This window comes from Protopterus annectens, chromosome 2.part2 (genome assembly GCF_019279795.1).
Source record: "Protopterus annectens isolate FY-2018-M chromosome 2.part2, PAN1.0, whole genome shotgun sequence".
NCBI lineage: Eukaryota > Metazoa > Chordata > Ceratodontiformes > Protopteridae > Protopterus > Protopterus annectens.
In genome coordinates this window covers 603821836-603842431 of record NC_056730.1, presented here as the reverse complement: position 1 = coordinate 603842431, position 20596 = coordinate 603821836, and the positions used below count along the sequence as shown (strand labels likewise).

Sequence of the window (20596 nt, the reverse complement as noted above, 5' to 3'; positions counted from 1 at the left end):
GAGCACATTTATATTGCTTAAAGGCACATTTCCAACTGAAGGGAAGGGCTTGCTTAAATATTTTGCAGAGTAGTATTTGCTAGGTAAACCTAGGGCTTTTTGCACTAGATCAACTACTTGTATGCGATTTCCACCCCTGTTTCCAATAAAGTTTAGGAACATATCTGTGTTGAATGATCTTAATCTACCCAGAACTCAGAACGCCATAGAAGCCTGGCACAGAAGATTGAAGTGTATAGTGGGAAAGCATGTGTGGTATTTTTGTAACATTTTACTTGCTGTTGTTCGGGAGCAAAACAAAGTAGATAAGGTTCATTGCAGGCTTTGTGCTGCTTCTCCCTCTCCTAAGAAAAAAGCATTAGTACGATGACAACAGCAGTTCCAGACCATTTTTGATCATAAGGAACAGTATACTCATCTACAATACCAACAGGGTATTGCAAACCTCCTGAAGATGTAACGCATCTGCAGTGGATTTTAACATTTTTTGAGAAATACCATTCATAACGTCTACTACGTTTGAATGTGCACTATGGGAAATCATATCACTTTACATTTAGTTGTTTATGCATTAGGGTATAACTGCACTAATCTGCAATATATGTGTTCGTGATTTGTGTGTCTGTGAACTGTATTTTCGGCTTAATGCACTTTGTGTCTGCTATGCTCACCATTTTTAGATTTGGTGAAGTGTGTATTTGTTCAAGTGTCCTAGATCCATATATAATATTTAAATAAATATAAGAGGGGACTCAGAGCAGAGCCCTGTGGTACACCACTGTTGACATTTTGTCTGTCTAGAGCAAATACCCCAACCTTAACAGCATGGGTTCTGTCAGACAGCCAATTACCAATCCAATGAACTATGCATGGGTTAATACTGAGTATGGAAAGTTTGTAATTCCAGCCTGGAGAATGGTGTTAATGGCTTTGGCAAGGTCCAGAGATAAGCAGTGTTGGCTGCATAGTCTCTATGCAGAACCTCAGTAACCTTTTCAAAGAACTCAACCAAGCTGTGCATGTATAATCTGCCATTTTCAAAGCTGAACCTGTGTATATCTAGTGATATAAGGTCACCTATATCGTTGCTTATTCGTTCATCAGTACTTTGTTCCATAGCCTTGCAAATAATACTTGTGTTACTAACAGGACTGTAATTCTAAGGGTCAGTAGAGGGAATATCTTTATAAGTCTGATAACCTTATCTACTTACAAAATAATAATAATAATAATAATAATAATAATAATAATAGCAATGATAGTAATCCATGATATATACAGGGACCAGTAAGCAAGACTTCAGTTTAGAACCAAATAGCTAGGAGTTATTATTGATTATTTGCTTGCTTAAGTTTGACTTAAATGCTTATTTCGTCCTGTCTAAACCAACACAAAACACTAGGATATCTTTACATGGTTAAAACATTCCTTCTCTCTAGTGCAGAGCAAACCAGTGCAGCAATGCACTTCTTTCCTTCACCCTTTTACTCACTACACCCATTCACTTACCAATGGACACAAATAATTCAATGGCTTGAGTAGGGATACTGATGGATTTCCAGATTTGTTGCTGATCATCAAGGAAAAATCCACCATTACTTTATAATATGGACTACAAACTGTCTTGAGTTTGAGAATAAACTACCCTCTGTATAGCTAAAGTTTAGCTAGAAAGCAAAGCTACACATCCAAGTATCTGGCATTGGCCAGCATACTAACTTGGCACAATCCTGAGCAGGTACCATGGTCCCTTACGAGTTGTCGCTGTGTGCCCCTAAAAATACAAATAGGTCTAGATATGCTAGTTACTTGAATACTAGAACTATACAGACAAGCTGTGGTATGCAATTTGCCATAGTCTAAGGTCCTTCTTAAACTGCCACATATTTAGAAATTCAATAAAGGATTGTTTCACTAGACAGTGGAAATGCTAGTATGGTAAATCATAAAGCTTGTACAGTGTTGTTTCCATATCTGCTCTCTATAATGATATATCTTCCAGTTCACTGTATATTCCAAATACTTTTATTATTAAGTAGACATGAATTTTATCAAGTCAATTAGATCTGTGTTTTATATATACAAATGGGTGTCATTTATTTGACTGAAAATTCAAAATATTGAAACTCAAAATATTGAAATAGGGACTTTGCCCTTCCCCCCACTATTGTATGATCTCAGAGTTGGTTTACATACAAAATTATAATTATCAGGGGATGTGGGAGGGGCACAGTCTCCAACATGGGGACTTCAAGGGGTGCTGTTTTAGTTTTTATTATTATAAACTGCATCCACAGAAACACACACACACACACACACACACACACACACACACACACACACACACACACACACACACACACACACACACGTATATATATGTTTTGTTAGTAAGTAGACAATAACTGAATTTGTTAAATTACTCTGAACTGTCTTTATCTTTGCAAAATAAAGAATTAGCAACTTTTGGTTATAGTGATAATGCCTGAGTGAATGCTAGCATCTCAGTGTCTTTTCTTGAAGTGTTATCAAAGGAACCCACAGAATGTTTTGATTACCTGATATGACAATCACTGGTTCATCACTTTCCGCTTTTTTGGTATTGCTTCCTCTCCACTTCTATGAGGTTTTCTGGGGGAGGAGATGGTTTGCAGATGTATCATTTAGCATTTTCACAATGAATTTAGGTTCTATTAATGTGATTGTTGTTCCAATCTTTCCAAATCTCACGTCCTCCTTTCTGTACCATGGTATGCATTATTCATGTGACATATGTTTGTTTCATTGGCAAAAAAGACAACCATATCTTTTTCAAATTCTCTGCAATATCACTTACATAGGCATGAAATAGTTTGGCCACTTAATAATTATTATGGTACCTTACTAATAATTATCGTTAAGAAATGTCAGTGGCATATTGTCAAATCTCAGTGGCTCCCTAACCACAACAATTGTGGCAGCATTAGTGGATAAAATCCAATGATATAAAAGTGTGGACAGCAGAAATAAATAAGGACAGAAACAGCATATCACCAGCTTAATATCACGCATACACCAACATTAGACAGTTAAACAAATTAGTAATAATAATCTCTAAATAAGCATCGCACACAGTACAAAAAGGGGGCATTCTGTCAGAATGTCTCTGCATGAAATTTCATGACACCTTTAATGACATCTTGTAAGACACCATGGAATAAATAAAGTTATAACACAATGCTTAACTGAAAACATCTACTATGGATGGAGTAGTAGTATTTCTGAAACGTGGGCCTGTATTTATTCAAGATAAATAACACATTTCTGACATGTCCTCAATAAACAGTTTGTCTCTAATATTTTAAAGTGGGAAAATACCTTGTGCTCCCTTTCTTTCCAGGTATTCCCTGTCAATAGGTAATTCACTAGAGTTACTTAACATGCCATATTAATCCATGCTTCCAGTGTTACCACAAGATCCACCCTTTTTTTCACAAAGAAACTGGGTTCACTGGATTCACTGCATAACAGAATCTCTCTTTTTCACCTCACATGGTTCAGAAATGGTGTTAACATTATTTTTAACTACTTTTGTATACAATGGGCAGTGCAACTTTCAAAATATACCCATACAAAGCTTAGGTAAAGTAAAGACTCTGAATTCATGCTCAGAATGATGCTCCGGTAAGGACAAGAACATATTCCCTCCAGCTGTTTAGGCATAGGAACAAAATAATGAATTTATTGTGGGTGACCAGTTGGAGCATTTTCAGAGATCAGCAGACTATGCATGCAGTACTAAGTTAAGGAAGACTTCAGGTTCAGAGTTTGCAGGAGATGTAACTTTTTTTCCATATGGGTAGGGCTGAAATTACATCTTCAGTGTTTAAACCTCAATTAAATAGTCAGAGGTGGTTATTCAATACAGCTGCCAGACTGAAGTGAACTTAAGCATTCAGAAAGTTTTATTTGCAAGGCAATTTGCATTCAGGTCACTAAACAAAAACACACCATACTTCTCACAGATTTTTACAGAATGGCCAGATTTCTTATCTCATATGTTTTGGTCTATTCTTCATAAAAGTTGTGGTTATTTGGCCAATTATTGAGGACTGAAGTCACTAAATAATGACATACATTTGAGTTTCAGACTTCAAATCTTGCATAAAATGCAAATTAATACAAATACTGTTAAAATGCACATTAACACAAATACTGTTATTTTAGCAACTTTTGAAGATTACAAGAGCAACGTTTGAAATCTGTTTCTATCTTTAGGTCTTTGTCCCCTCCATTATTTTAGGCTTTGTCCAGATTTCTTGTGCTGAGGTTGGGCAGTATGAAGCAAACAAATAAATGAGTTAAGCATGATAATAGAAAGATAACCATAAATGATATTAGCAGGTCCCTCATCAATGCTTATGAAATCTGCTGCAAAGTCGGGCTACCAGCAGAAGCAAATATTCATCACATATCACAGAAGGAACTATACAAGTAAAGGCATCTATTTATTTATTTATTTGCATTTTGCTTACTGGGAAAGTCCACTGGGCTGTCACTATAATCTATATGTATGGTAGTATTATCTCACACACACACACACACACACACACACACACACACACACACACACACACACACACACACACACACACACACACGCACACACAAATAATGTTGATAAGAAATAGAGCAGCATACACTTTCTAGGATGACTTGGTACAAGTACACCTGCAGCTTGAGGATAGGTGGTTGTGAAGGAAAGTCTTGAAAGAGGTAGGATTATGAGTTATTCTAATGGTGCAGAACATTCCAGTTCTTGGCAACTGAACATGAATAAAGAAGCTGGCCAGGTGGGAGGTTAGGTTTGTGAATCTGCAAGACCTTCTGATCCCTTGATCTAAGAGGCCTGTTAGGACAGTATTAGCTGAATGTTGAGCTCAGGAAAGGATAATCTAGGGGTCTAAAGAGTATTTTGTGAGCTGTGGATAGTTGCAAGTAGGAGAGATAGTTTGGTAGTTCTAGCCATTTCAGTGATTTAAGAGCAGTGCAGTGATGGGTGGAGTATTTAGAATTGGTTGCGAATTTTGCAGTTTTATTGTAGCATGCTTCAAGTTTGGATTTAGCAGAGCTTTGGATATTGTTAAGTAGAGGGGCATTGTAGATGAGAGAGGGTAGGTGGTAAATTGTGGTGAGGGTTATTTTTGTGGCTGGGCTTAGGAAGTGATTATGTCTATGGAGTATTCCAAGTTTAAGATGTGTTTTGCAAATGTTGTATTGTACATGCAGATCAAATTTCATGTGTTCATCAATAGTGACTCCAAGGAGCTTTGTGTGGTTGATGACTTTGATTATAGACTTACTATGAGAACAGATGGTCAACTCAGTTTTGTTTACTTGGGTTATTTTCTTAGGTGTGAATAGGATGATTTTAGTTTTATTTTGGTTCAGAGTTAGGTGGCTGTTGTGCATTTAGGATTCAGTGGAGGAGAAGGCCTGTTTAGTTAGTTGAAGTAGATCAGAGAATGTGTTGGCAGAGCAGACAACGGTAGAGTTGTCTGCATATTAAATGACAGATCCTTGAGAGAGAGAGAGATGAGTGGAAATTGTTTATGAATAAGCTAAATAGGAGTGGTCAAAGTACAGAGCCTTGGTGAACTCCGGTAGGGGTGTTGAGGAAAGAAGAGCTAGAGTTTTGCCATCTGACAATCTGTTGTCTTTCTTTTATGCAACTAGAGAACCAGTTTAGAGTGGGGAGGGAAAGACCGATCTTAGATAGTTGGGTTTATAGGTTCATAGGTAGGTACTAGGCTATCGGCCCAAGGGCCTAAGTAAGCCTTGCAAACAAGGTTCCCTGGCTTACGCCACCCAAGAAAGTTATTTTCCTGTGCCCCAGAGCCACAGAAGTGATCCCCTGGGTGTATTTCCTATTTCCCATCCACTCATCAAGATTTTTCTTGAACAGTGCTAATGAGGAACTTTGCTTGACATAGATGGGTAGCTTGTTCCAGAGTATAGGAAGTCTCTGGGACAGGAATCTATCCCTCTAGCATGTCCTGTTTGTTGTGGTGACAATGTTTAAGTCCCTAGAGTGTGTAACCTGGAGGGATTGGGATTTCATTAAGTGTAGCATGTCCAACAGCTCTGGGTTTGACATAGCTTTATATGTTAGGCAGAGATCACCTCGGAGTAGGCAATATGCTATGGAGTAAAGCTGGGGTGGGTGATAAATAAAGGGTGAGAAACAGTGTTGAATGCTTTGGATCAGTCAAGGAAGAGGGAGGATACAATTGTGCCAGTGTCACAGGCTCTGTTGACTGTATCCGTATAGGAGAGTAGGGCTGTTGTAGTTCTATGGCCAGGTATGAAGCCAAGTTGTGAGGGTGAAAGAATTTAGTTGTCAAGAAGATAGCATAGAAGTTGACTATTGATGCATTTTTGTGAGATTTTGGAGATCAGAGAAAGAATTGCAATGGGTCAGAAATTAGTGATGTCAGTATTGTTGCCACTTTTATATAGAGGTAGAATGAAGGCCTTGGGAACATAGGACTCAAGGAGTATGCTTATGGGGTAAGTGATACCGTCCATAACAATTTTTAGGTATTTTGAGGGTATGCCATCTGGGGCATTACAGCAAGGTTTTAGCTTTAGTAGTAGTCTTTTTATAGTTGAGATTGGGATTGGCATTGGAGTAAAGGTATTCCAGAATTTCTTTGAGTTCTGCTTGTGGTTGGACTGAAGTTTTAGGCAGTGTTTTTTTATCTTTGACTAACTTTTTTACTTGGTTGCAAAGTTGTTTGAATTTTAGTAGGTTTGAGATGTTTCTGTGTGCTTGCCATAACTTCCATATTTTATCTCTGGCATGCATGAGAAGTTGAGTAGGCTTGGATAGACAAGTGGCATGGTTATTTTTGATCCTTTGTACACATAGAGGTGCAAGGCTATTTAGTGTATTCATGAAGGTAGTGCTGAAGTAATCAACAGCTTCTTCAAGAGGGAGGGTTTTTAGTAAATTATAATATGTTGTTTTTCGAATATTGCTGAATGTTAAAGGGTTGAATGATGTCAAATTCATTGTTTGTTTATATTGATGTCGACCTTGACTGGAGGGGGACACATGGTTTATAAAGACTGGGGGATGGTTACTGATGGTGTTTGGGAGTGTTCTGGATGAGGATAGTTTGTTAGGGTTTGTAACCAGAATCTAGTCTAAAATTTATCCATTGTCATTGTCTTTGTTAGGTCTGGTGGGGGAGTCAATGAGCTGATGAAGTTGTAAAGATTAATATCAGAGAATGTGTAGTTAGAGTTGAGTTCTATTCGGTTGATCTTTACGTCGCCCAGTATGATGGTCTTATTTTTAATATTGGAAGAGATCCAGGCTAGGGTATCTTCCAATATGGGTATGTTGTTTCTAGAGGGTATGTAGAGAGCTATGATGCAAAGTTTTTTTTTGCAGGTATTCATATTTAAGAAAGTTATGAGTATTTATGCATTAGAGAACTGAGGTATAGTGTTAGTAAATGGAACTAGATTGTAGGTGCTGGAATAGACAAGGGCAACACTGCCTCCTTTTTTATGAGCCCTGTCTAATCTTATGTTTGAAAGCCTGGAGGGAGAAATTCAGTGTCTTTAATATGGGTTTTAGCCAGGTCTCAGTGGTGGCAATAATGTCTGATGATGGTGAGTGATCCATGCTTGAAAGTCTGAGATTTCATTATGGATACTTTGACGACTCAGATTTACTATATATAATGAGTCTCTGTTGATGGGTGTGGTGGGATGGTTGAGTGTAGTGGATCCTGGATTGGGGTGTATGTTACCGCATAAAGGTATGGTGGAGAGCTTAAAAGCATGATATCATAGATTTTGGTTAGTGGTTGATTTAGTGTGAAAATTTACAGTAGAGAAGTTTTGTTGATTCAATTGTTTTTTATACACTGAGGAGATAGGCTATACTTTGCGATGGAGGAGGGGATTTAGTTGATATAGGCTCAGAGATATGTTTGTATAGAAGTTGGGTGGAATAGGTAAGGAGGTAGAGATAGAAGAGATGATAAAGAAGTTAGTGGAGAAGGAAATGGGGTTTAGAACAGTGAGATGTATTAGGAATATACGGAGTGTGGAAAGGAGTAGGGTGGAGAGTGTAGTATATTGGAAGAGCGCATGATAGCTGTCTTTGCAGACTTGCAGGGTAAAACAGTAGTGGAAGCTAGAAGAGGAGTTCTGTAGAGCTGTGGTTGAATACTGAGTAAGAGGTAAGAGGAGTAGTGCTGAGGGAGAGGTTACAGCTAAGTTAGAAAGACTGAATTTTGAGTGAGAAGAGCAAGAAGTAGGGTGAGACCTTGGATAAATGGAGTATAATTTAGTAGCCTAGTTGGGTTAGGTGAGGGGTAGAGTAATATGGGGAAGGAGTGTGTGTAGTTATAGTAGTTGAAGAGAATATTCAGATGCATTGGGGTGAAGTAATTGGCAGCAGTGGTATTAGGAGGAAGTATGCTGGGGGGAGTGGCAAATAGCAGGGTGAGTGATAGGTGGAATTAGTGATGGTGGTTGGTTGGAGTTAATGACAGGAGGAGATTAACTAAGTATATGTTTTGAGAAAGCAGGGGTGGGTGGGAATGGGGGTAGAATAGGGGAACAGAGTGAGCCTGAGTGGAGTGAGGATGAATGGAGCAAAATCAACTATGAGGCAGACCAGGCAGATAACAAAGAAAATAAACAATCAGCTATAATTGTGAATCCCAGGTCAGTACCATAAGTGCTGATAGTGCCTGGTGCTAAGAGAAATATTTTAGTGGCTGGTTTCTTACTGTTTTATTCCATACAACCACCAAGAGGGTGGAAGGGTTCTGTAAGGGTTGAAGTGAGGAGGGGATTACCAAGATTAATATCTAAGTCGACCAAGTAGTGTGCTCTCCACAAGACCTAGCACTGCTTAGAACTAATGTTTAAACAATTATAGTAAAATAAAGTGAAATACTGTAAATAATGGGCATCAAATGGTTCAGTAACATAATCTTCAGACACTTTCTACATTTATTTTGAATGCACCATAATGATGAAAGTGGAAGGAAAGAGAGTTCCAGGCAGCAGGTTTCAGCTAGGGAAAACTTGCAGCACTGCAAGACCGTAGGAACTGTGAATGGAAGGTAGAGAGATAAGAATAGATTGCTTAGAGAGAGTTAGATATAACAGGATAAAGTATTACTTGTAAAGGTGAGAAAAGAACAGGAAGCAAGGTTGCAAAAAGAATATTAAAATTAATACTTTAGCTAACTGTTAAAGAACAATATAAATGCATTAAAGAAAATAGGCTGTTGATGATACAGCTGCACACAACTTAGTAGATTAAACTAGTTGCTCTAGTATACAATTTTTGAGTTGCAAAAGGCAGAATAAAAAAAAAAAGACAGCATACAGACACAAACTTATAAGCAGACTTACATAAGGACACGCTACTTTATAGACGATGATGAAGCTGGGACCCTAGTCTGTATAGATTTAAAAATGGTGCCCTTGTATCAGTGGTATAAGTAAGCTCCATTTGGATGCTGATTTGGAGGGGGGGGGTTACTCGTTCACATAAGATACCCCATATGAGGGATTGATAACTATGGGTAAAAAAAAAAAAAACATGCCTGAACCAGGAGGCAGACCAGGCAGATAACAAAGAAAAGAAGAGTCCCAGGTCAGTATCATAAGAGAGTTGTCAGATTTTCCCTCTCCTTGTGATTGTTTTACCATTTCTTCTTAGCCTGGTGCTAAGGAATAAATAGTTTAGTGGCTGGTTTCTTACTGTTTTATTCCATGCAACCAACAAGAGGGTGGAAGGGTTCTGTAAGGGTTGAAGGGAGTTGGAGAATACCAAGTAGTGTGCTCGCCACAAGACCTAGTACTGCTTAGAACTAATGTTTAAACAATTATAGTAAAATAAAATGAAATACTGTAAATAATGGGCATCAGATGGTTCAGTAACATACTCTGCAGGCACTTTCTACATTTATTTTGAATGCTCTGTAATGATGAAAGAGGAAGGGGAGAGTGAGAGGCAGCAGGTTTCAGCGGGTCTATATTATTTCAGCAAAATCCCCTTTACTCAAACACGGATACGTCGAACCGTATCGTGCGAAGTACGTAAACCTCAAACATCCAAAACCGCAAATCTCAAAATGTCAATTTGTTTTGGTTGGCCCATCTGCAGTATAGCTCCATAAGGTAAGTGTGCGATAGATAGGACTTTAGGGTTAGGATTTGGGTTAAGGTAAGTGCATAGATAGGTAATGTATGTAAGATTTAGTGGAGTGTTAGATGTAGGGTTTTTTTAAGTGTATGTATGTGTGTTATTTATTTTGTTTGGGTGTATGTCTGTAGGGGAAGTGTGCGGTAGTTACGGACCTTAGGGTTAGGGAGGGGTTAAGGATAGTGCATAGATAGTTGTGTATGTGGGGTTTAGTGTAGTGTTGGAAATGGGGTTTTGTTAAATGTATGTATGTATGTGGATTATTTCTTTTGTTTGGGTGTATGTCTGTAGGGTTTGGTTAGTGTACGTTTGTGGTTTATTTATTTTGTTTGGGTAGGTACTAAGTAGCGGGTTGTGGGGTTGGCCGACTATGGCAGTTCGATATTTATTTTTTGCGGTTTAGTGCATTCGGGAATTTTGCAGTTTGAGGTGTGGGGGGTCGATGTATGTGTGTTCGGGTAATGGGGTTTTCGCTGAAGTGATATAGACCCGGTTTCAGCTAGAGGAAACTCGCGGCACTACAGGACTGTAGGAAGTGGAGGCACACTACTTTGTATGTAGATGGTGATGAAGCTGGGACCCTAGTATGGACAGATTTTTTTATGTAGCTTGATAATATTATAGGTGTACACGTGACAGCACCATTTCTTATTTTACTTTATTTTTTTTAGGTCCTTGAGTAGCTCATTGATTGATTCATTCATTCATTTTAGTTTGTGATACATGAAATAAAAAGACTCATTTTCCTAATTTATGCAGAGTAATATAAATCTAGGTCATCACTTTTCAAGAATTTGCTGAATATATTTTATTTTTAAAAGATGACTGTAATATATTTGCTGAATATAGTATAGTCACCATTTAAAAATAAAATGAAAATGAAAATGGAAAGAAAAGATGAAGGTAATTACATAACTTCTATGTTTGCATTGGCTATGTGTGCATAATGTATTTAAATAAAATAACAAATGCAGAATAAGGATGAATAGGATGTTAAAACACTGAAACATAAATAGGTAGAGTAAATCATGTAATCAGGTTCTGCAATTTGACTGAATATACACTTTCAAAATGGTGGAAAGGGGTTATCAGCTGCTCTGTGCTGCTTCTTTTTCTAGTCTTAATACTTAACATTATACAAAGAAAATCTATACTTGAAGTACATGTCCTATGACTAATTAATTTTTGCAGCTAATTTTAAAATTGTATGTTAATATACATGTAAACAGACTTAAATTCAGATAATTTTTTGTATATAGTGATATCCGAGTAATAGAAAATAAAGGAATGGAGCACATGGTTAGTCAGACAAAAAATGTTTTTTGCCAGATTCCTTCTGTGACAGCCAGTAAAGACAATAAATAAAAAAGACCTTGAATGATTTCTCTTAGTATTATTAAAAGAGAAAGAAAACTTAGAACTCAAAAATGTAAAACTGATGCTCTATTATCACTCAAAGTCTAAAGGAATCCCTATTGCCAGAAACCCTTACAAAGATTTTATCACAGTCATCTGAATAAAATTTACAGCAGCTGATTTAACTAAAAGAATGAGCTGAAAATCTTCAGGCTGGAAGATCTCTATAACAAAAGTTTCTCTATTATTAAGAAAAGCTGTGTTTATCTGCAATTGCTGCAAAAAAGACAATCATGAGGTGCATGATAGAAGAAATAGGTTGCGGTGATACGGCGGTAGTGTTGTTAACTCACAGCAAGAGGTTCTCCCGTTCAATTCTTGGCATGGCTTGGGAGTGCCTTCTCTGTGGAGTCTGCATGTCCTCCCCGTGGTTGGATACCGTTCGAAAGACATGCTTGCGTAAATGGGCGTGCCTTCATTGAAGGTTGGGCGTTGAGCTGGCACCTCAGGGTTTCGTAAAAATCTACTGCCAATCATTAGTGGACCAGAGTTCCGCTGTGGCGACCCCTTACTGGGAAAAAGCTGAAAGACAACCAACAACATGATAGAAGAAATAGGTTCATAAGTTCATATTTTTTACTAAGTTTATGACCTAGATGACCATCATGATGGTTAACTATGTCACCTGATTATGGTGGGAGATTCAAGAGTTTCCCTTTTTAAGGAGAGTATCCTCACATATCCAGGACAAAAAGGTCTGATGACCCATCCAATCACTGAGTCAGGTCTAAAATGTTGCTTGGGAAGTGCTCTGCATGATATACAAGGTGAGACTGTTCCAAAGACAGGGGATAGGTTTGGTTAAGAAGTTGTCACAACAGCTGGTATTACTGATGTGGAGGTATATGTTCAGAATTCTAGCGTGAATATTTGCTTTACCACAGGTTCTATGTAGTTTTAAGAACACAACACATGTGTTGGGGGAGTCACTCAAGGTACAGAGCACTAAATAGATATTAGTCTGCAGGAAGCTATTCACAGGTTCATAGATACTGACATAATTGCTGATTTGTGAGGATCATTAGAAACCAAGCTTTACATTAGCATGGTAGTTTTTCACCCTTAAATTTTAAGTGTATATAACCCAGAGTGGGCAGAACAAGGATATGTCAAGACATTACTTGTTGCCCCTTTCCATAAGGGTCATGGGTGCTAAGTTAGGAGTGAATTTATGATTTCCCAGCCAGTCATCCAAATTTCATTTGAAAAGATTAAGAAAAGGGCATGGGTGCTAAGTTTGGAGTGAATTTATGGTTTCCCAGCCAGTCATACAAATTTCATTTGAATAGAGTAAGACATATTCTTTGCTTTATGGAGTGGAAAATGGTTCCATAGTTGTGGTATTCTCTGTAATACATATCTATCCCGCCATAATTCCTGTTTATGTTGCAAAACAGTTTAAAATCCCTTGATCAGGCATTTATGCTACAATTGGATTTCTGGTTTGATGTGTTTCTATAGGCACTATACTTATTAACTATATTTTATATTATATTTATTAACTCTATAATGATCTTTTCCATAGCATTACAGATGAGGCTTGTCAGACTTATGTGCCTATAAATTCCTAGGTCAGTTGACACTCACACACACACACACACACACACACACACACACACACACACACACACACACACACACATATATCTATATATCGATATAGCTATATCTATCTGTATATCTATATATCTATCTATATCTATCTATATCTATATATATATATATATATATATATATATATATATATATATATATACATATATATATATATATATATCTGTAGAGTAGTCCAGGTAGGTAGTGCTTGTGGAGTCCACAACTCAAGAACTTTATGTCTTATGGCTGATCCAAGTGACAGAAAGAGACCATCAGTAATAGCAAAATTAACTTAAATGTTGTTTATTTAAATCTGAATTTTTGCAACAATAACAGAAAACAATCAACAAAACATTGTTGTTGAGAGAAAGAGCTAAAATGCCTTTAAAACAAAGTTTTTTATGTTTTATTAATTTGTTAACCGGGTAAAGCAGCTATTTTTAGAGGCAGTCAAATGCATTACATGGTTTAAGTCACTTGTTTAATGTCACTCAGCATGCAAAAGCAGTCTGAAAGAATCAAACCCAAGATTAGAGTGGAGTGCATTCATACAAAGCAAACTTCTTTTGTGAATCTTATGTATTTTACTGTGATAGTGATTTAACAACATTCTCTTACAGCAGTAAGGCAATTTCTTATAATTTGAGTGAATGATTCAGTACATCTGGCAAGTGCAGAATTATGCAAGCTTTCTTTTTTCATTAAATAGATGTAACACAAATGCTTTCAGGAATCAGTCTTCAAAATGTTAGATAATCTGTCTAATCAAATCTCAAGGTAAAGACATTAAATGCATTTTGAAGTGCATTTCTATACAGATGAGATGGTAAGGACATTTTACAGATAGAGTCTAAATTACTTCTTTGTACATAATGATTTTTTCTTTTTACTTTTTTATTTTTCTTCTAGCTTTTTATAACAAGGCAGTAACTGAAAAGACAACTGGATCCAGCTTACCTAGCTGAAATAAGCAAATAAGTAAAAAAGATAATGCTCTGATCAGATTAACATGAATCACCACATCCATTTCAATTTGTTAATGTAATTTGTGGTCAGTTAGACAAGAAAAGATAAACAAACTTCAAAACTGTATTTTCTTTCTAAAAGTCACCTGCTTTGAGATATTAACCTCTATTGTTTATCTATGCTTGTGACATGTTCCTTAGTTCATGCTGTATAACTTCTGAAATACCTGTTGTCTTGCTTCTTTTTACAGGGAATATTTCCTACATCTGTTATCAGACTAAAGAGTGCCACAGTGGAAATAAATGGGTATGTGAGTAATAAATTCATCAGAGCCAGTTGTTATAAGCAAGAGACAAATAATTATAACTAATTTTAGAATATGCACAGCAGAGTATTATAAAAGAGTTGCCGATCTTTACCATATTACTATTGTTTGAGAACTGTTTTTAAGTGACTCACCTTACAATGGAGTTTCAGAGTCTTAAGTCCTGTAAAAATGGGAGTTTCTTCTTGTGAATTATAGGTGCTTCACTTAGATGAAATTGAGCAGTCAATTTAAAAAAATGGCATTTTCCTCAGAATTTGCCAAGTAAAAAAAGGAAATGTTTGATTTTTTGGGCAAAAAAGCCTTTTCTTCAACTAATGTAACCTTTGTGTTGATTATAATAATCTGAGGGTGTAAGTCATCTGCAACAGAAGGGCTTGCCACACATAAAAAGTAGAGTTGTGTAAGTTGAACTTATTATAACAGTAGATGTTCGAATGATCACCGCTGCAGTAGCCTTAACTTTATGGGTTATATCCTGCCAAGGAGATAGCTGGCAAGCTTTCAAAGATTCAGGGCATGCTCCACACACCCAAACTGTCAAGAGGCTTGAGCTGAGCTGACTAAAAGACAACTGCAAAAACAAATCCAAAGGTGATGTGACCAATAAGACTCGAAGTCCCAAAGTACAAAACATTTAATAAAACAAGTGTTAAAAGTTTAAGCCCTCTCATCAAACTGACTTCATCAGAACCATGAATTCAAAAGATTAAACACTTAAGTATCTAAAATGCAATAATCATGTGATTATAAAAACATTAATTCTTAAAAGGGTATTAACCCATTTTATACACACATAGCTTTTCTCTTGAGAACAGGCATAATAGAGGTACTATCAATTACTTCTTGGGATGTTTATTTTAGCTTTTTGGATGATATTTTTGTTGTATGGAAAAAGAATGACAGCGTAAGGAATGATTTTGTTCATTATATTAACAATGTGAATTCATTTCTTAAGTTTACACATACACATTGGGAAGACTCGGTTGATTATTTAGACCTGACCAGTTTCAGTATTAAGGCAGAAGGTGTGTTTGGCTCTAAAGTCTACAGAATGCCCACCCAGTCAAATAGATGTTTGGACTATACCATTCAACACCCCCCACACATCAAAAAGAACATAGTAAAAGACCAAATGGTGAGAGCTGCCAGAATGTGCTCTAATTTAAGCACATTAACATTTGAACTGGGTAATTTAATCAGTATGTTCCTAGAAAGGGGGCATCTGAAGGAATTTCTTTTGGAAATGGGAGAAAATATCTTGCACGAGTGGGGTGCAAAATCTATTCCCCTTTTGAGTTCCAGTGATGGGATAGTTAAGTACATGCACCACACTCAAGAAAATTTCCTCCATTCTATGTTTATCAGATTTGATGGTAAACATGATGTCCCAAAAGACATTTTAACAAAACACTGGACCATCTTCAGAGGTAACGCAGAAATTATTGAACAACTTGGGGAAAAATCAGATTTATTTTTAAAACCTATTAGAACACCCAATTAAAAAACTTTCTGACAACAAAAGGTCAGGGGGACAAAAAATGTGGTATGTGCACCTATTGTAAACATATTAATCACGATAGTAGCAATGTTATTGGGAATCCCCCAAGGAGAGTTAACCTGAGTCTAGGGACTTGTTGTACTGTAGGTATTGTGTATATAGCTGTGTGCAAAACCTGCAATTTCTTTTATGTGAGTAAAACAGCTATAAGTTTACGGAAATGGATTTATGAGCACCTCTGTGCATTTAAGAATTGTGACAATAATAATGCATGTTAGTGGATCTTACCAAGGGAACTACTTTAAATTCGGCATTTTAGAAAGAATTATGAAAGATGTGAGGGGAGGTTACTGGGAAAACAAAATTAAGGAGAATGAGCTCAAGTGGCAATTGAGATTAAATGCAACATCTGAGCCATGGATACATGATAGTACCTCTATTATGCCTGTTCTCAAGAGAAAAGCTATGTGTGTATAAAAATGGGGCAATACTCTTTTAAGAATTAATTTTTGTATAATCACATGATTATTGCATTTTAGATACTTCAGTGTTTAGTCTTTTGAATTTATGGTTCTGATGAAGTCAGTTTGATGAAAGCGCTTAACCTTTTAACACTTGTTTTATTAAATGTTTTGTACTTACTTTGGGACTTCGAGTCTTATTGGTCACACCACCTTTAGATTTGTTTTTACAGTTTTGGTACATTTTATCCTCCAGCATGCATTGTTTTTTTCAGTAAAAGACAAGTTTGCGAGGGAAGCCCTTCAGATCTTTCCTGCCAGCAGAGAGAGAGGGAGAGTCTGAGCCCTGAAAAGACAATGCTAGGAGTAACAAAAAATAGAAGTCTACACCCTGGCATAAAAAAACACACCAAAAAAACAAGGGAGATGGAGGGAGGGAGTGGGTGCTGCAACAGTAATTATTTGAATATCTACTGTTATGGTAAGTTCAACTTACATAGCTGTACTGTGTTCTTCATATTAACTGCGGTGGTGGTGCTGCGGTAGTGTTGTCACCTCACAGTAAGACGTTGTCCTGTTCAATTCTCAGTTAGAGCGTCTTCTGTGTGGCGACCTGCATGAATGGGCGTTCCTTCGTTGAAGGTTGTGCGTCAGGCCTGGCAAGTCGGCACGTAAACATCTACTGCCAATCATTAGCAGACCGGAGTTCCACTGTGGCGACCCCTAACCGAGAAAAGCTGAAAGACACAACAACAACAACAACAAACAACTGTGTTCTTCATTTTGATCACTGCTGCAGTAGCCATATCTATATGGAGAGATTACCATAGCTAACTGTATTTGAGAGGTGGAAAGTGAAGGGTCCAGGTGCTTCTAGAGAATGGTCCTAGTAAAGCATGATGTAGATCTAGGGAAGGAATCCAGCTTATAGTGCTTTGTAAAAGTATGTACAGAGGACCAAGTAGCAGATTCTAGAATACTTCTAAAATCCAACCCTTTCCAAAAAGCTGTAGAAGCAGCCAAGGTCCTTGTAGAGTGGGCCTTTACCCTGCCTGGAATTGATTTGTCATGATGAGTTTAACAAAAGGCAATAGCCTTAGACAACCATTTGAAAATAGTCTCTTTTGACACCAGTTGTCCCTTCTTCTTAGCTTCACAAGAAATGGATAATTGATTTGATGATCTGAAAGATTTAGCTCTATCAAGATAGTACTTGAGTTGTCTGTGGACATCCAAGCTACAGAGTATCCTTTCTCCCTCATTCTTAGGTTCAAGAAAGAAATTGGGGAGAAGGATAATTAGACTTAATGTAAACTCATATAGCATTTTAGGCATGAAAGAAGGATTAGTTCTCAAAGAAACACTGTTCTTGTGTAAATAAGGTAGGGTTGACTCACCGTAATAGCTTTCAACTCAGATACCCTTCTTGTCAGAGCAATTAATAAAATCATTTCATGCAGACACCAATAAACATTTTCATACCGGATCGGTCAAGGGCCGGGTTAACAACGACCACCACCAGTACTGTTAGCCAACAGGGTGCTGGCGGAAATTGGGCTACTGTTGGCCGAATAAGGAGAAGAGGTGGAAGACATGGCTGAAGACAGGAAGAGAGGAGAAAAGCTAGGACTGTGGTAGTGAGGGTCAGAACTTTGAATGTTGGCAGTATGACTGGTATAGGGAGAGAGCTAGCTGATATGATGGACAGAAGGAAGGTTGGTATATTGTGTGTGCAAGAGACCAGATGGAAGGGGAGTAAGGCTTGGTGTATTGGAGGTGGGTTCAAATTGTTTTATCATGGTGTGGATGGGAGGAGAAATGGCGTAGGAGTTATTCTGAAGGAACAGTATGCTAAGTGTGTTTTGGAGGTGAAAAGAATGTCGGATAGAGTGATGTTTATGAAGCTGGAAATTGATGGTGTAATGATGAATATTGTTAGTGCATATGCTCCACAAGTTGGGTGTGCAATGGATGAGAAAGAAACATTTTGGAGTGAATTGGATGAAGTGGTGATGACTGTACCCAAGGGTGAGAGAGTGGTGATTGGAGCAGATTGCAATGGGCATGTTGATCAAGGGAACAGAGGTGATGAGGAAGTGATGGGTAGGTATGGTGTTAAACAAAGGAATGCAGAAGGTCAGATGGTAGTGGATTTTGCAAAAAAAGGATGGACATGGCTGTGGTGAATACGTATTTTAACAAGAGGGAGGAACATAGGGTGACATACAAGAGTGGAGGAAGATGCACACAGGTGGATTATATCTTATGTAGGAGGGCCAGTTTGAAGGAGATTGGAGACTGTAAAGTGGTGACCGGAGAAAGTGTAGTTAGGCAGCATAGGATGGTGGTTTGTAGGATGAAGTTGGTGATCAAGAAGAGGAGGAGGAGTGTGAGGGCAGCACCAAGGATCAAATGGTGGAAATTGAAAAAGGGTAATTGTGAGGTTGAGTTCAGGGATGAGTTAAGGCAGGCACTGGGTGGCAGTGAAGAGTTACCAAATAGCTGGGTAACTACAGCAGAGCTAGTAAGAGAGACGGCTAGAAAGGTGCTTGGTATCACATCTGGACAGAGGAAGGATGACAAGGAGACATGGTGGTGGAATGAGGAAGTACAAGAGAGTATACAGAGAAAGAGGTTGGCAAAGAAGAAGTGGGATTGTCAGAGAGATGAAGAAAGTAGACAGGAGTATAAGGAGATGAGATGCATGGCAAAGAGAGAGGTGGCAAAGGCTAAGGATAAGGCATATGAAGAGTTGTATGAAAGGTTGGACACTAAGGAGGGAGAAAAGGACCTGTACCGATTGGCTAAACAGAGGGACCGAGCTAGGAAAGATGTGCAGCAGGTAAAGGTGATAAAGGATAATGAGGGAAACATACTCACAAGCAAGGAGAGTGTGTTGAGGAGATGGAAAGAGTACTTTGAGGGGTTGATGAATGAAGAGAATGAGAGGGAGAGAAGGTTGGATGATGTAGGGATAGTGAATCATGAAGTACAATGGATTAGCAAGGAGGAAGTAAGGATAGCTATGAAGAGAATGAAGAATGGAAAGGCTGTTGGTCCAGATGACATACCTGTGGAAGCATGGAGGTGTTTAGGTGAATTGGCAGTGGAGTTTTTAACCAGATTGTTTAATGAAATCTTGGAAAGTGAGAGGATGCCTGAGGAATGGAGAAAAAGTGTTTTGGTACTGATTTTTAAGAATAAGGGTGATGTGCAGAGCTGTAGTAACTACAGAGGGATTAAATTGATCAGTCACAGCATGAAGTTATGGGAAAGAGTAGTGGAAGCAAGGTTAAGAAGGGACGTGATGATTAGTGATCAGCAGTATGGTTTCATGCCAGGAAAGAGCACTACAGATGCAATCTTTGCTCTGAGAGTGTTGATGGAGAAGTACAGAGAATGTCAGAAGGAGTTGCATTGTGTTTTTGTAGACTTAGAGAAAGCATATGACAGGGTGCCTAGAGAGGAGTTGTGGTATTGTATGAGGAAGTCAGGAGTGTCAGAGAAGTATGTAAGAGTGGTACAGGATACGTACAAGGGTAGTGTGACAGTGGTGAGGTCTGTGGTGGGAGTGACGGATGCCTTTAAGGTGGAGGTGGGTTTACATCAAGGATCAGCTCTGAGCCCTTTCTTATTTGCAATGGTGATAGACAGGTTGACAGACGAGATCAGACAGGAGTCCCCGTGGACTATGATGTTTGCAGATGACATTGTGATCTGTAGTGAGAGAAGGGCACAGGTGGAGGAGACCCTGGAGAGATGGAGATATGCTCTAGAGAGAAGAGGAATGAAGGTCAGCAGGACTAAGACAGAATATATGTGTGTGAATGAGAGGGAGGATAGAAGAATGGTGAGGATGCAAGGAGTAGAGGTGGCGAAGGTGAATGAGTTTAAATACTTGGGGTCAATAGTTCAGAGTAATGATGAGTGTGGAAGAGTACAGGCAGGATGGAGTGGGTGGAGAAGAGTGTCAGGAGTGATTTGTGACAGACGAGTACCTGTAAGAGTGAAAGGGAAGGTCTACAAGATGGTAGTGAGACCAGCTATGTTATATGGGTTGGAGACAGTGGCATTGACAAAAAAGGCAGGAGTTTGAGCTGGATGTGGCA

The 20596-nt window shown here is 38.1% G+C and overlaps 1 protein-coding gene across 1 annotated transcript in view; it reads left to right on the top strand.

Annotated features, from left to right (window-relative positions):
- Nucleotides 1-20596, top strand: part of LOC122795974 (dedicator of cytokinesis protein 2-like) — a 2887083-nt gene that overhangs the window by 155450 nt on the left and 2711037 nt on the right. The window contains exon 4 of the mRNA XM_044064456.1: nt 14451-14506. Within this exon, the coding sequence (XP_043920391.1) occupies nt 14451-14506 (56 nt within the window). The remainder of the gene's footprint in view (nt 1-14450; nt 14507-20596) is intronic.